Source organism: Phalaenopsis equestris, unplaced genomic scaffold (genome assembly GCF_001263595.1).
Source record: "Phalaenopsis equestris unplaced genomic scaffold, ASM126359v1 Scaffold000107, whole genome shotgun sequence".
Classification (NCBI taxonomy): Eukaryota; Viridiplantae; Streptophyta; class Magnoliopsida; order Asparagales; family Orchidaceae; genus Phalaenopsis; species Phalaenopsis equestris.
This window is the reverse complement of record NW_018164549.1, coordinates 1,284,782-1,299,999: the sequence shown is the minus strand read 5'-3', so window position 1 is coordinate 1,299,999 and position 15,218 is coordinate 1,284,782. Positions and strand designations below refer to the sequence as shown.

Below are 15,218 nucleotides of genomic sequence, written 5' to 3'. Positions count from 1 at the left end.
GGTCTTCCCTGTAATCTTGAGCCCCTTTTAAAGTTTCTCTGTATCCAGCTTATTTTTGTAACCCTTAATTTCGTGATTCCATAAAGAAAACATTGAATCATGCTTTAATGACCCATATAAAGCCCATTAGGGCAAGCTATCAAATTCATTGCCTTTTTCTCTATAGCAACAGTTGGGGCGGGAGATTAATCCGGTAAAGCTTAATTAATTAATTAATTAAGCTTTACCGGATTAATCTCCCGCCCCAACTGTTGCTATAGAGAAAAAGGCAATGAATTTGATAGCTTGCCCTAATGGGCTTTATATGGGTCATTAAAGCATGATTCAATGTTTTCTTTATGGAATCACGAAATTAAGGGTTACAAAAATAAGCTGGATACAGAGAAACTTTAAAAGGGGCTCAAGATTACAGGGAAGACCATGACTCTCCACACAGCTTTCTCTCCTTGGATTATATTTTGTCGTGAAACTGAAATAAAGGAATCACAAGGAAGCTCTTCTTTAAAGTTGTCTTTCTTGTTCTTGGTGTGCCTCTCGGTTTAGAGAGAGAGAGAAGGTGAGGAGAGAGAGAGAGAGAGAGAGAGAGAGAGAGAGAGAGAGAGAGAGAGAGAGAGAGAGAGAGAGAGAGAGAGAGAGAGAGAGAGAGAGAGAGAGAGAGAGTGAATTATTTCTTGTAAGTCGATGTGGTCGACGGTGTAATTCTCAAAGCTAATAAAATTCCTCTGCAGCTCTATTGACGTAGGCAATTTGCCGAACCAAGTAAATCTGTGTTTTTTTGTTTGTGTCGTGTCGCCTTTTTCTGGTGTAATTTTCTAGATCTATTTTTCGTTTTATTTGTCATCGTTTTTCATAACAATTAAATGTCTGCATGTGCTCCAACCATGTATTGAATGCTCAAGTATTATGTTTGAGAATGTTGTGCAGGCTAATCGGGTCGTCTTATCTATAAGATTGGGTTGTAAGTCCCACCCTATTAGTTGGATCCTCCTCCTCTTAAAGACTAGAGTTTACGAGTCTAATAAGCCCTATTAATTGTCCAAATCTTAAAATAGGAGTTTACAAGTCCAAAAGACCAAACTAATATGATACTCCATGTAAAAGCAAAAGTTGACATAACTTATATTTTTAAAAGCTTAAACTAACAAACTAAATGTTTTCTCTTCAAACATAAAAATTATAAAATGTTTAAATCCCTGATCAAGATCGTGTTGATTGAATAATTCAACCGAATGAGTCACTCTCTTAAATCAAGTTTTTTTTTAAAATAAACAACTAATATTCAAGTTAAAACTCAATCACTTAAAGAACTTAAAGCAAAATCCCATCCACCCTTTGCAACAGTTTGTCGAGGGTGACAAACGTTTGATTGACTTTTACTCACAAATAGCAAATGTCATATCAAGCATGCTTCTATATTCACAATTAAAGCAATTGCATGTCAGTCAAGACACGACCTGAGTCATCTGTCTGTGTGGTTCTGCCGCCAAATGGCACCACAAAATAGCGGTCATGGTCAAACCCCTCTGACTAAGTGGTTGTCGTTAAATGACACCATTATATTATGATCACGGCCGCAGCTCGTATGTTTCTCAACGACTTTCTACCATTTGAGTTGTAAATCACAAGAATACAATTGATTGGCATAAAACATTTTTATTAGCTAAGATCTACTTAAATTTGTCTCCTCACATAAATATCCACCCAGATCTACATTGACACTTTAGATGATGCAAATCATGGTTGTTAACAAGGATTCTCTGTCAGATTGGGTCAACTACCTCCTATGACTAAGTAGATCAGGGACTGCAATAATCCGGGATTACGGAACCATGAGATCTTGATTCGGTTTCGTCTTCATTCCCCCACCAACCACATTAAGCTTCATGTGATGAATTATACAACTTAAATCTGTCATTATATGTTGAAAACTTAATTCTTAGTGATTAGCCTTAATCGAAAGTGCTCTTCCGTTATCAGGAGACAAAAATTAACCATAGGTGCTTGTGCTTAAGGGAAACCTCGAACCCCATATAAAAAAGTCCTCGCAAAATAATGGTGAAATCTCTAGGTAGTGTATTATTTATAATTTAATCTGTCTTCTGAAAATTCGACCCTCCAAAGCTCTCTAAAAAAAATGATGATAGTTGCCCTAAGAAGCAGTCGATGAATTTTCAAAGCCCACAAAAGTAAATTTCAATAATTGCAACATAAAACTAGAAATTAGAATCTTAATCATTGGATGAAGAATTCTGAAGAAGACTTTATTAAATGCATAATATATTAGTCAAAAATAAAATAAAAAATCTCAAAATATTAAATTTGAATGCTTACTCTATTTTAAATTTTTGAGTCTCACCAAGTTACATTATGGATTATATAAACTAATGTTTTTTTTAAGAATGTTGAGCCAAAAGGTCATACACGTGAATCAAACACGCGATCTCATAATGAGAAACTAAATTCTCAATCACTATCCCACAGACAAGTGTGTTGTATGAACTAATGTTGATTTAAATTGTTAGGAACACCGTTTGAACAATTTCTTTCATATTTTATTATTAGAGATACAACTGCATTATTGAAATATGATATTTCTTTTATTTGTTGTAAAATAATTAAATTAGGAAAAAAAATATTATTTATGATTCAATCAATCTTAGACCACAACATATTTTTTTAATCTCATAAAAAAAATTATTACATTAATGTATATCTAGAGTGATATTAAATAAATTCATGTAATTTAAATTCAGGTATAATTCTAATTATTTAAAATCTTTAATCACTTTCATTCTAATATCACTTCATCATCATCAAACCACAAAAAAGCCAGACATGAGTTACCTTTTGGTATTGGCACACCAATAACATGAATTTAAGGTTAAAAAAAAACATTTATTACATTAGTTTATATAAAAAGTGACATTAAATAAATTTATGTAATTGAAATTCAGCTTTTGCACCTAATGAGTATAATTTTAATTATTTAATATCTTTTCTCTTTCATACTAATTTCAATTTATCATTATAAACCCACAGAAAAGCTACACATGAGCTACCTTTGGTATGGGCACACCCATAATTAGAAAGCAACATGAATTTCAACGTCCTAAAATCCTAAAAATATAATTGGGGCATTTAAACATACTACACAACTGTTATATATTTGCACATCTAACACCTAAACTCGAAGCAGACAACAATGACAGCCAGAAGATCGCAATTAGCAGCTCTGCACAACTTAGAACAGCCGCAAGACATAAGACGACAGCTCCAAAAATTCAAGTTTCCAAAGCTCTAAAACATGCCTGATTCAGAATTAACACAAATGATTTTCTTTAATCTACAACAAAGCTTAAGAACTCGAAAACCCCTAAATACCATCAATATATATATAAATTCCTTCTCCCTAAATGCACAACAGCCTCAAGACAAACATGAGGAGAAAAAGAAAAAAGCCATTCAAGATATTCATTCACCTAGGGCTTCCACTTTTCTGTTTAGCCTTCTCAATCAGCGGCTTCAATTGTTTCTTCTCCGCAAGAATCTTCAGGAAATTGAACAGAAACGGAATATAATTGTGCTTCCTTCTAATATTTTCTGTCTTCCACTTCTTGAACTTCTCCTCCTCCATTATAATCTTGGTGGTCACATTTTCAATCCCCGATGTCACCTCCGTGAGGGTTTTGTTAAGGGCGTCAACAGCAGCAGGCTGCTTGTTCCCGCTGCTTACCTGCTCGTTTAACTGCTGCAGAAGCACTTCCCTCTTCCTCTGAAGCTCCTTCAGCTCCGCCGTGTACATCTCTTTTCTGTTCTTCACTATCGCCATAAGATTGAACCGAATCTCGTTCTGAGAATATCTCTCAATTCGCTCCTGAATCACCGGCTGCACGATTCTGAGCCATTCCGAATCACCGTTATCGCCGGAACATTTGCCGAGACTGATCGGACCTTCCTTGAGTCCATCGAGCTCGTACAGAACCCCATCCACGGGGACGTAGCTTATGAAGTGGTAGATGTCATCATCCTTGGTTGCGGCCCTCTGCTCATCGGGGACGAAAGGCTCGGGTCTTGCGAAGCTGTTGTGAGCCGTGCGAATCGCTTCGCTGTTATTGATGGCGAGGCCCTTGAGTTCGGGAGGGAAGTTCTTCGTAAATTCTTTCAGCAACGAGAGTTCGGGCCCGATGTCGACATCAGCGCAGTTCATCAGAATTGAAAGGATGGCTTGGGTTGCACAAGCATTGTTGATAACCTGGCTAGCAAAGAAAAGGTTCGATACTTGATCCTTGATGACGGGACGGTCATCCTTTTCGCCGGGTCTCCATTTGAACAAGAATACCAGCCCGTAAACTGGCCTGCCAACAAATGAGGTGCGTCAGTGAAGGTAAGGAAGAAGAGAACCATACGACTAATTTTCAGTAAGAAAGATGATGCACCATAGTTCGTTTAGAGTGTCTATGTCCAGAGAATACAGTTCCTCTACCTGTTTTAAGATTGAGAAACAAAAATCAAATTTGCATCTTGGATTACAGACTCTAGATAATTTAGATGACAAGGCTAATCGTAAGAACTTTTAGAAAGGAGAAGTGGATTAACAAACTAACAAAGAAAAATCAATATCACATGAAGAAGCCAGAGATGCAAATTGCAAAGTGGAGAAGTATAAAAGAAAACTAGAGAAGAGGATTAACCACTCAATCCACTTAACAGAATCTAATGACCAAAATAAAGTGGAATAAGAGTTTCTAGAACTAGTTATTATAGGAGATCCTGCACGTATTTTCAAATTAGAGTAGAGTAAATAAGTAAACTAATGACGAAACTAATAAAGGAGCCATTAATTTTGGATATATAAAACATATAAATGTCATCGAGACAAGCTTTAGTTTTCTTAAATGCCCTATCAGTTAACAGAGTTAAAGCCTAGTTAAGAGTTATTTATTAATGACAACAATATCTTGGCCAAATCTCCCAACATTTAGAATTCTGGCTATCTGAAGTTAAGATAAATGGCTATAAAAACAAAGCTCAAAATTACAATTGATTTTCTAAATTACATTAGATTTCTTAGATAAAATTGAACCAAAACACATTGCATGTGATAAATAGCATCAGCATTTCAAGTAACATTTTATTAAAACATTAAACCAAACAACCCCTTGAACTCTGAATAATATGTTATCTAAAATAAATTGAACCAAACAACCCGTTAGATTCAACAAGATACCAATTATTTGGTCAACTTTTTTTTTAATTACCAAATATTTTCAATGAAATTTTGAAAGATTAAGATGTTGCTAAATGACCGGAGAAGAATCATTTAATTACCAATATTTAAGAGAGATACTTTTTGAAAATTTAAATTTATTTTTAAGAAACCAATAGGCATCATACAATATTCATTGTGAAAGTAATTTCTGTGATTTCTGTGTTAAAGTTTTTTTTTTTTTGGTGGTAAAGATATTTAAATGAAAAAAATATCTGGAGCAATAAATGATTTTAATATAATTTGTATTGACCTTGAGAAAAAATAGATGATCAAATAATATAGAAACTAATATGTTGCAGATTAAGAAAAATTTTGTGAACAACATGTATTTTAAAGTTATAAAAAATATCTATGATGGAGCATTGAATGGAATTAGCAATTGTAGAGTGAATAAGGGATTGTTTGGTTAGCAACAAGAAGAGTGCATTATATTTCTTTTGCAATAATTCTGAAAATAAATGCATAGTTAGAAGAAAAAATAAATACAATATAAAATTACAATGCATTGAAAATTCATTGTCTACTTCACTTTCAATGTATTTGAAATTGACTCGGGGTTTGTTCGAGGCAGCTGCAATTGTTTGGAGAATAAATTGTTAAGTTGTTATTACAATTTTTTTTTTAAAGAATCAGACCTTGGCTTTCTAGCAGCCACCACAAGTAGCCAGATATTGTGAAAAATGAAGCATTTAACTACAACTTTTTGATAACGCAAGAAAAAAGCAGTTTTACCACATATGAAAAACTGCAATGCGACACCACACCGCCGCCGCACCACCACCCTAAGGGTGAATTTTAGTTACACTGCTTAGTATGTAGTGTTGACTGTCGATGCCACCATCGACTGCTTGCCATACTATCATCTATCCCCTTGCCCCTCCCATCAAAATTAAGAGAGATATTTGAAGTAATGATAATTATGGAAGAGTTAAATTTATGAGTCGCAGAATAAAGAAACAAAAGAATAATGTAACACAAATTTAGAAAATTTACTTTTATTTTTGAGAATCCAATGGGCATCATAACAAAATCCAATGTGGAAGTGATTTTTGTGTCAGATTTTTTTATTATTATTATTATTTGTGGTAAAGATATTTAAATGAAAATTATAGAGAACATATAAAATATTTTAATATGATCTGTATTGATCTTGATAAAAAAAAAGACAGAATATTATAAGAACTAGTATGTTGCGCATTAAGAAAAAATTTGTGAATGAAGTATATGTTAATGTTTTAAAAAATATGTATGATGAAGCATTTAATGGCATTGGTAGTTGTACAGTGACTAAGGAGTTGTTGGTCGATAACAAAAGGAGTGCAACATTGAATGGTGTTAGTAGTTGCAAAGGGACAAAAGGAGCTGCTATCAGTAACAAAAGGAGTGCACTGTATTTCTTTTGAAAGAGATTTGGAAATACGGGTGTTTAGTCAAAAGAGAAACATATGTAGTGCAAAATTACAATGCATTAGAAATTCATTCCTAATTCAGTTTTAATGTATCAGAAATTCGTTAGATTTGGGAAAATTCTTAATACACTTAAGTGCAAATTGCTCTCTGCCACTGCCCCGCACCCACCAACCGCCCGTCATGTAGTTAAGGCCGAGTACGTTGCAAGGATTCTAATAATTGACAATAAAAAATTAATCATTGACAGCTAAGCTGCGTGTGACAAATGAGAATATTACAAAGAAACTGTGACAAAACTATAAAGGATAAATAGACATATGATTATGTCATTATATTATAAGCATAGTTGATGAAGCATTTATCAAAGATAAATAAAAGTAGGCTTTGAATTATGAGGACATATACAATGATGGGTAGAAAATGCACCCAATTAGATGGGCTAGAAAAAATTAACATCAAAAGTTTGAAAAGAAAAGGGGTAGACTTCAGAATAAAAAAGGTAAACTATTAAAAAAAATGATGCCAGAGAATAAATTTAACATCTCTTGCATCCATCATTAGGAATGAGAAATGATTGTGAATGCAAACTAAATGATGATAATGGAATCAAATAAGCCAACATTTGTCCCATGAAATTTTATTGATACGGCTAACCAAAAAAACTAAAGTGAATCTCTATCATCTATGGCTAGTCAAGGTTGGTTTATAGCATGCAATTTCTAGGCAGGTGAAAAATTAGGCCTTCCTACCAGCTTGTCAAATGGGCCACCCATCACTTGAAAATAATGCAGTTTAATATGATTTTAATATTTAAACAGAAGTAAAAGACTAGCCCGATTAGCCCAACTTTCCATTTGATCAGGCAAATACACACTGATTGACAAACCTGCCAGTGTATCCCTACACCTGAGAAGCAAAAATAGACCATAATCATCAATGTTAGACTATACTAGGCTAAAAATAATCTTATATGATTATTTTCTATAATGCTTTAGCCATGTTTTCCATTGTATCAAAAAGAAAAGAGATGCATGAATATAACTGACACTACCAAATCAGGTTATATAAAAGCAACAACAAAGTATTCCAATGACAATTAAGCAACATTAGATCAATAGTTAAGAGTTACAATATGAAAGGATCTACTTAAAAATCACAAGTTATCACACAAAAGCTATAAATATTTCCTAGCATTATCTATAGCATGAATTCAAGATAACAAACCATATAAAGAAAACAATGGAACGTAACAATAATATGCAACAAATAAACAAGAACACTACACAAATATGCAAGAGGTTTCAAGCAATGTGGGATTTGCGGAAGCTTTAATACTTAATAAACAATTAACATCCTACAAGCATAATATATTAATTGTTAGTTTACCTGCACTCCTTTCACTTGCATCTGTTGGATAAGTTCAGTGAAGACGCCTGGTAATAAGCCAGATAGGTCAGATGGAAGAAAAGAAAAAAAAAAAATCTTCATTGAGAGAGATAACAAGATGATGAAAAATACCCTTAGAAGGAGCATATACAAGCACAATGATATATTGTTACATTTTCAATTGATAAATTGACTACAAATAGCAAACAAAGCATACAAGCATTAAGGTCTCGAAATAGCCTAGTTTCCAGAAGGGATTTTATAATATAAAATCTTAAGAGCCTTCAGCAAAAATAATAGCTCAACATGAGGGCATGCTGATAAATCCTTGAATCACGTGCTTAAAAAATAATTATTGTAAATAAATTGTGAAAAAAGCTGAAAAACAAGTCGTCCTTGGCATATCCAATATGTTGGTTGATTAACTAATTTATATGAATGTTACATATATTAATATGATAATTATTTGCATTAATAAAATCTTATGATATTAAATAATTTAAATTATTTATATTTTATAAAAATAATTAATCATATAAATAAAAAGTATATTTGTTTATTTTAAGTAAAATGAATGAGAATATTAGTATATTTTAAATTTGGATATATCTATAAAAATTTATTGAGTTTTAAGTAGTGTCCTTGCTTTCTAAAGTGATTTGGTTTTTTACAACCTAAAGGGTACTATTAATATATTATAAATGCTTGGCATGTATGGTGGGTATTTTCTACCAAAGTTTAAACAAAATGATAAAAAAACCAATGCATTTTTCATAGGTTTGTCAAACAGAAGTTGGTAAAAATAATCAGCAAACTATCAGTTGATTTTTAATCGGTACATCATTATTTTCAATGGAAAATCAATCAAAAAGTTATTTAATATCAACATCTTAGCTCAACAAACAACCCTAAAAAACTAACATAAATGCACAGCCATGGGTAAACCTTTCCATTCCGTGCTCTGTCCTCCCTCTCCACCTCTCTACAAGGGCATAACCCTGAATCTAAGGCAAAACTCAATGCCACACCACCACCAGTGGCCAACTCCATCAGCTATTCCCTTGCATCGATTGCAACCAAATGGACCTTCTCACAACCAGCCGTATGCATTATCGCTGTCACTGTCTCACGCTTGAGGTAGTCATTTGTCATGCCTCCCCTCATTCATTCTCATCTACAAATGAAGCCAGCAATGCTTTGGAACTTACAGTCATTAACTGTGCAGGCGGTAATCAGAAGAATTTATTTGTGGAGCATTAAAAGATTTTGAGATATAGGGGTCTCAATTTTTGGAAAATATGATTTCTAACACCACTATCACTACCACCACCAACACTACCGTGACGTTCAATCCACTTTTCATGGCATCCATTCCAACCATTACTATCACCACAATTATCACCCATACCACACTACCAGCTCATCCACCAATCCACCCTCTTCCCTACTGGTTTCATATATCACAACATGCCATCCATATTCATCATTTATACTACCACCATATGCAAAACCATTTATAATCATCTTTCATTTACATGCCTACATGAGTCATAACATCAGGTTTAGCAAATTTGAGGTAATAAATTGTCTTTTCTTATACAAAACCAATAGCTTTGGAAAATTTGATAAATTATTTTTGCAATAATATAAGATTTTCACAGCTTCCCCAAAATCATGAGCTTATTAGAAGAGCTTTAGGTCATAGCATGACATGTTAATTCATAGATCTAGATAGTGGCCTAAGTGGGTTGGCAAGGGCGTGTGGGTAGGTAATGCGCATAGTGGAAAACTTTAAAGTGAAAGAGAGATAAAGAATAATAAAAAATTATGATTTTGATTGCAGTTGCATGAGCACCTCTCTTAATACTGCAAGTTCAGAAGTTGGGAATAAAGTCAACCACATTCTCGTGGCACAAACACACCCATCAGAGAAAGGCGTACTGATAGTGGTTGTACAATAGATCACAAAGCATTATCTAAGTGTGCATACTTTGTAATAAATATGAAAACTATGTAATATTTCAGAAAAAAAAAAAATTTGCAAAATGAGAATGTAAATGAGAGATACCCAAGTCTATCAAGGGTTGAACTTTAGTGGATTGAGTGCCACAATTCAATGATTGAGTCAGCAACATGTCATAACAACAAAATATGATGATGAAGGGAGCAAAAGAGATGAAAGCAGTGGAGAAGTGAATAAGTAGACAATAGTAAATGAACAATTTGTAATAACTTTATATTTGTTTCGCATTAGTTTTACTTGTGATGCTTAATTGTTTTGAATTACTTGATGTGCATGCTATCATGCTTGACTATGAAAAATGAACCGTTATTAGGACCTTCATAACGGACATTATGCAAATTGATTCAGTAAGGAATTGTTGTATAAAAAATTTTTGTGTTACCAACGAATTTTTTTGTTAGTAATTTAATCATAAAAAAAAAAATAATAATAATAATAATAATTCTTGATAATTACTGGAAGAAAATTCACCAAATTATTTTCGTGAATTGCTATCTAAAAGATCATGGATTCACACCCGAGATCAAAATTTAAGAAATGAAATATGATTGTTTGACAGATGTTAGTTCATCAATAATCATTTTTGGTGGAGTATTTACCAGCATATTATAAATAGTACGAAACTTCAATTTTTGACAGACAACATCCCAATTAAAACATATTTTTCTGTAGTGATAGCTCAAAACTTTTCATGGCTTCCTTACACTCCTTGACTGTGTGCCAAACTCCCCATTCAATTCCAAGTTCTTATTATTCACTTGGCACCTCCCCCATTCATTTGTGAACCCAAAGGTTTCTTCCACCTTCCTCAACTTATTCAAAAATTCCAAAAATGATCAGTTTAAATTCTCTTTCACAAAATAGTGAAAGACGTGTATACTACAAATATTTGTCATAGTTAAGCAGGTTAACTAAAGAAAAATACTAATATTATTGCAAGAAAGAGTCTATTTGCTTGGTGCTTCAACTATGCTTCGAGTCAAACCATCTTTTATTGATTTCTTCGAAGTCTTAATAACCAACCCAACAGATTATTTGAAGTGATCAATTATTTAGTTAATTAAAACCATGTTTCCTCCCTGTTTTGCCTTGGTGCAGCCTTGGGTCTGGACTATATAAATACTGAAAATTTTCGGGTAATTGTTGGTATGTACTAAATAATCCAGTGGGTTTTTCCTCTATTCTCTATCCCTCTCAATCTTTTCCTCTCTCTCGCTTTTGACCCTTGATATGCTACACTTGAAAACCAAAATCTTGAAAAAGAACAAGGCTAACAAAGTGGAGAAACTCAGATTTCATAAAGGCTTTCTATTAAAAAGTGCCGAAAGATATCATTGACTCATCTTTTCTTATTCTTCCAATTGATATCAGAAAACATAAATTATAATCTTGATAGCATTGGTAGCATGGGAGAAGAAGAAATTCACTTAGAAAAATAATTTCAGTCTTTGGAGGCTGAAAATTACAATATGTTCATGTAAAGATTTGTAGAAATCCTGCCAACAAAAACCACAATGATATTCTACTTGGCCGTCGTTATGAAATTTTGCAAGAGGATGCAGATGAACAACCAGCAATTCGAGTAATGGAAGAAGTTAGTCTACACACTTGAAGAGATCGTATAGATGATTCCAAATCACTCAAAAGACATTTGGATGAATTTAAAAATTGATGGCATTGAAGCTGAAACCAAGAGTGATGATCTTGCAACAGTCCTCATGAGTTATTTTTTATGAAGGCATAAATATTTTGTAGATATAATTTCATATTGGAAAATCACTCTTGTTAAGATTGAAGTGACATCAATCCTCAATTCGATAAAACTGCAAAAAAAAAAATTGAGACTCAAAAAAAAAGAGAGAGAATGCTGGTGGTCTCATGACTAGTGGAAGAATGGAAAAGTGCAATGTCAGCAACAAATAACAATCAAGATTCAAATGCCAGTTCAAGAAAATATATGTTTCAATTTCCTGAAGGCCAATTTAAGCAGATCCAGAAAGAACGATGAAGATACTTGAAAAGGAAAAGTAGCTTAGTTTGAATCATTACAAGAGTTTGCTGAGGAGCCGTATGAATGTGCAGAGGCCTCAACGATCTCACAAAGTGAGTGTAGCGCATATTGGATTATTGATTCTGGGTGTTCTTTTCACATGCCAACAAAAAATTTAGTTTGAATCATTACAAGATTTGAGTGGTTCTTTTTGTGATACTTTGAAACAAAAGGTTTGCAAGATCATCAGATTTAGTAAAATAAAGATCAGGATAGTTGATGGCAATAAAAGGCGACATCAAGAAGTGAGAAAAGCACTTAAGCTCAAGAGAAACTTAATTTTAATAGAGCCCGAGATAAAACTATACGTGGATTCAAGAGTGAAAATGAAAGCTTGAGGTTGTGGAAAAGCTCATATGTTGTCATGGAGCCTCAAGTAACAAATTGTAATCCTTAATTGGAAGAACAACCATTGGAGACTCGATGAAAACAGCTCAATTATGTCACAAGAGATTTGGAATTAAAGAGCGCTTGAAGAACTTGAGATTTTTTATGGTCTGCTATGCGGTGATAAGATTGAAAAATTTTATTTATTGTGAGCATCGTTTTATAGCGAAACTGAATAGGCTCAAATTTTCATGTGCAATGCATAGGAAAAACGGAGTACTTTGACTACATCCATTCAGATCTTTGAGGGTCATCTCAAGTAGTCGTAAGATGGTGCAAGATTTTCTCTCTTTAATTACTGATAAAAAAATGGGAGCATTTTTTAAGCACCGAATAATGAGGCATATAAATCAAAAGAATGGAAGAAACTCATGAAGATTCAAAATTGCAGAAAATTAAAGAATCCAGGGACAAAAGGCTAGAATTTTGTGTTGATAAAACAAAATTTTAAAAAGATCAAGATGTACCAAAGTATTACACAATAAAAAAAACTCCACAGCAAAATGGGTAGGCAAAAAGTTTTAACAAAATGAATCTTAAAAATGTAATGGGTGTGCTAAGTAATACAGGGTTGCTTTGTAATTTTTTGGTTGAAGCAGTAAGTATTGCAGCATACATATATGACTATCTTCAACATTGATTTAAAGACTCCCAAATAAATTTAAAAAGAAAAACCACCCAATTATTCAATACTAAAGATCTTTGCATGCAAAGCCTAAACTCACATCAAGTCAAACCATTCGCAATGAAGTGCATCTTTATTGGCTAATCTAACTGTGCCAAAGGATAAAAACTATGGTTCTTGGAGCAAAATTTTACAAATGCAAGATAACTATGGTTCTTGGAGCAAAATTTTACAAATGCAAGATTAGTAAGGCTCAATCCTTAATGAACAACAAATGGCTCATTTAATTGGTGTAAGACAAGTCAATGGATGCAAGTACAATAGAGCTTAAGGTGGAGCAACAAAGCCAAGAAATTCAGATCTTAAAGAATATGGACAAGAGAGCACTGAAGTAGAGCAAAAGAAGAACGTATGGATTGGCAAGCATAGGCCTAAAAAGTGATATCAATGTCGGACAAAGGAATGGACATGCTGAACTCACTATATGAGCATTCATAAAACATTTGATGATGAGGAAAAAACAGCAATAAAGAATACATTAATAGTACTGAGAAAAATAAATGGTAATGAGTAACACAAGAAAAAAAAATGCTCTCATTATAACAAAACAACGCCTAGAAATTGGCAGACAAACAAACGAAAGTGATTGCCCTTAAGGAATAATTAGAAGGAAATAAGGAGTTAAATTCAAATCAAAATTGGTTCCATGGGGCTTCATAGAAGGTGTGGTTTATAATGAAACATTATTTCCAGTTGTGAGGTACACATCAATCAATATCATGTGAGAGCAGATGGCAACAAGTAACACACGAAGAAATGATATCATTAGAGCAAAACAAAACTTGGGAATTGGCAGATCAACCAAAGAATCAAAAGTTTGTAAGTTGAAAGTGGTTGCCCAGAAAGAATCAAATTCAAATCAAATTGGTCGTGTAGTTTTTCGAATGCTTCATATCCTCTTGTATGTTGATGAAATGCTTATTGCCAGTAAAACAGATTTACTACAGAATTATTTCTATTCTTAACTTCTTACTTGAAAAACAAGCATAAAAGATTTGAAATGTATGAGTCAAAAAAATGTTCCAACCCCTTTGGCTTTACAAATAAAACTAAGCAACGATCAGTCACAATCAAAAGAAGATGAGCGGATATACATAATACAAGTATCTTACCAAAATGCAGATTGAAGCATCATGCATGCAATGGTTCGCAGCATACATGATCTAGCATATAATCTAAGTGTGGTTAAAAAGTATATGCCTGACCCTGGTAAGAATTAGTAGTTGATAATATCTATACATATATATCATTAGGAGGCAGCGAAATGGGGTTATTCCAAAAATCATATTCATCATGAAAGGACAAAGTATTTGGATATTTGTTTGACTAAGATTTTTCAGTGGCTGAATCAAAGGAAATTGAAAAAGGCTGTAAAGCAATAATTCAAGAACCTAAGTCCTGTGGAAAGACGAGCATAACCAGATGAAAAAAACTCTGATTTCAATAAGAATTTCCATAAAGAAGAGATAAAAGGATTCTTTACCCACCCCTTGTTATTAGACTAACAAAAGCAGACCAAAAAAAATCCCGAACAACTCCCCCATGAAGGTGCCGCTTTTCTTGTAATATGTTTCATATAACATGTTTATATTTTTAAAAAACTCCACTCCCTCCACAAGAACACAATCCATGTCCACTTACATGAATGAACACAAAATAGTTACATATGTTCTCTCCTCTCCACTTAAAGTATATTAACCAATTAATCGTTGGTCCAGCAAATATCTTACATCCCCAACCAATTGCCCAATGAATATCATGAATTTGACAATATCAATTCCAATGTCATTGTATCACACTAAATTAATCATCACAAAACCACCAAAATCAACAAGGTCAAACCGAATATCATCAAGCACTACAATATAATTTGAGAAAACCAAGGATATGTCAAGCTCTACTCGTTCAATACAATTTCAGTTCATTCAAGGCCAAGTAATAGAAACAAAATGAGATGATTTACTTCCTTTGGGGGGGGGGGGGGGGGGGGGGGAGTTTTAAGTGTCAA

At 33.4% G+C, this 15,218-nt stretch overlaps 1 protein-coding gene across 1 annotated transcript in view; it reads right to left on the bottom strand.

Moving 5' to 3' along the window:
* Nucleotides 1-3,272: 3,272 nt before the first annotated feature.
* Nucleotides 3,273-15,218, bottom strand: part of LOC110020807 (ubiquitin carboxyl-terminal hydrolase 2) — a 15,144-nt gene continuing 3,198 nt past the window's right edge. The window contains exons 3-5 of the mRNA XM_020719054.1: nt 8,066-8,112; nt 4,437-4,483; nt 3,273-4,355 (exon numbers count right to left, since the gene is read on the bottom strand). Coding sequence (XP_020574713.1) covers nt 3,476-4,355; nt 4,437-4,483; nt 8,066-8,112 — 974 coding nt within the window. The 3' untranslated portion in view covers nt 3,273-3,475. The remainder of the gene's footprint in view (nt 4,356-4,436; nt 4,484-8,065; nt 8,113-15,218) is intronic.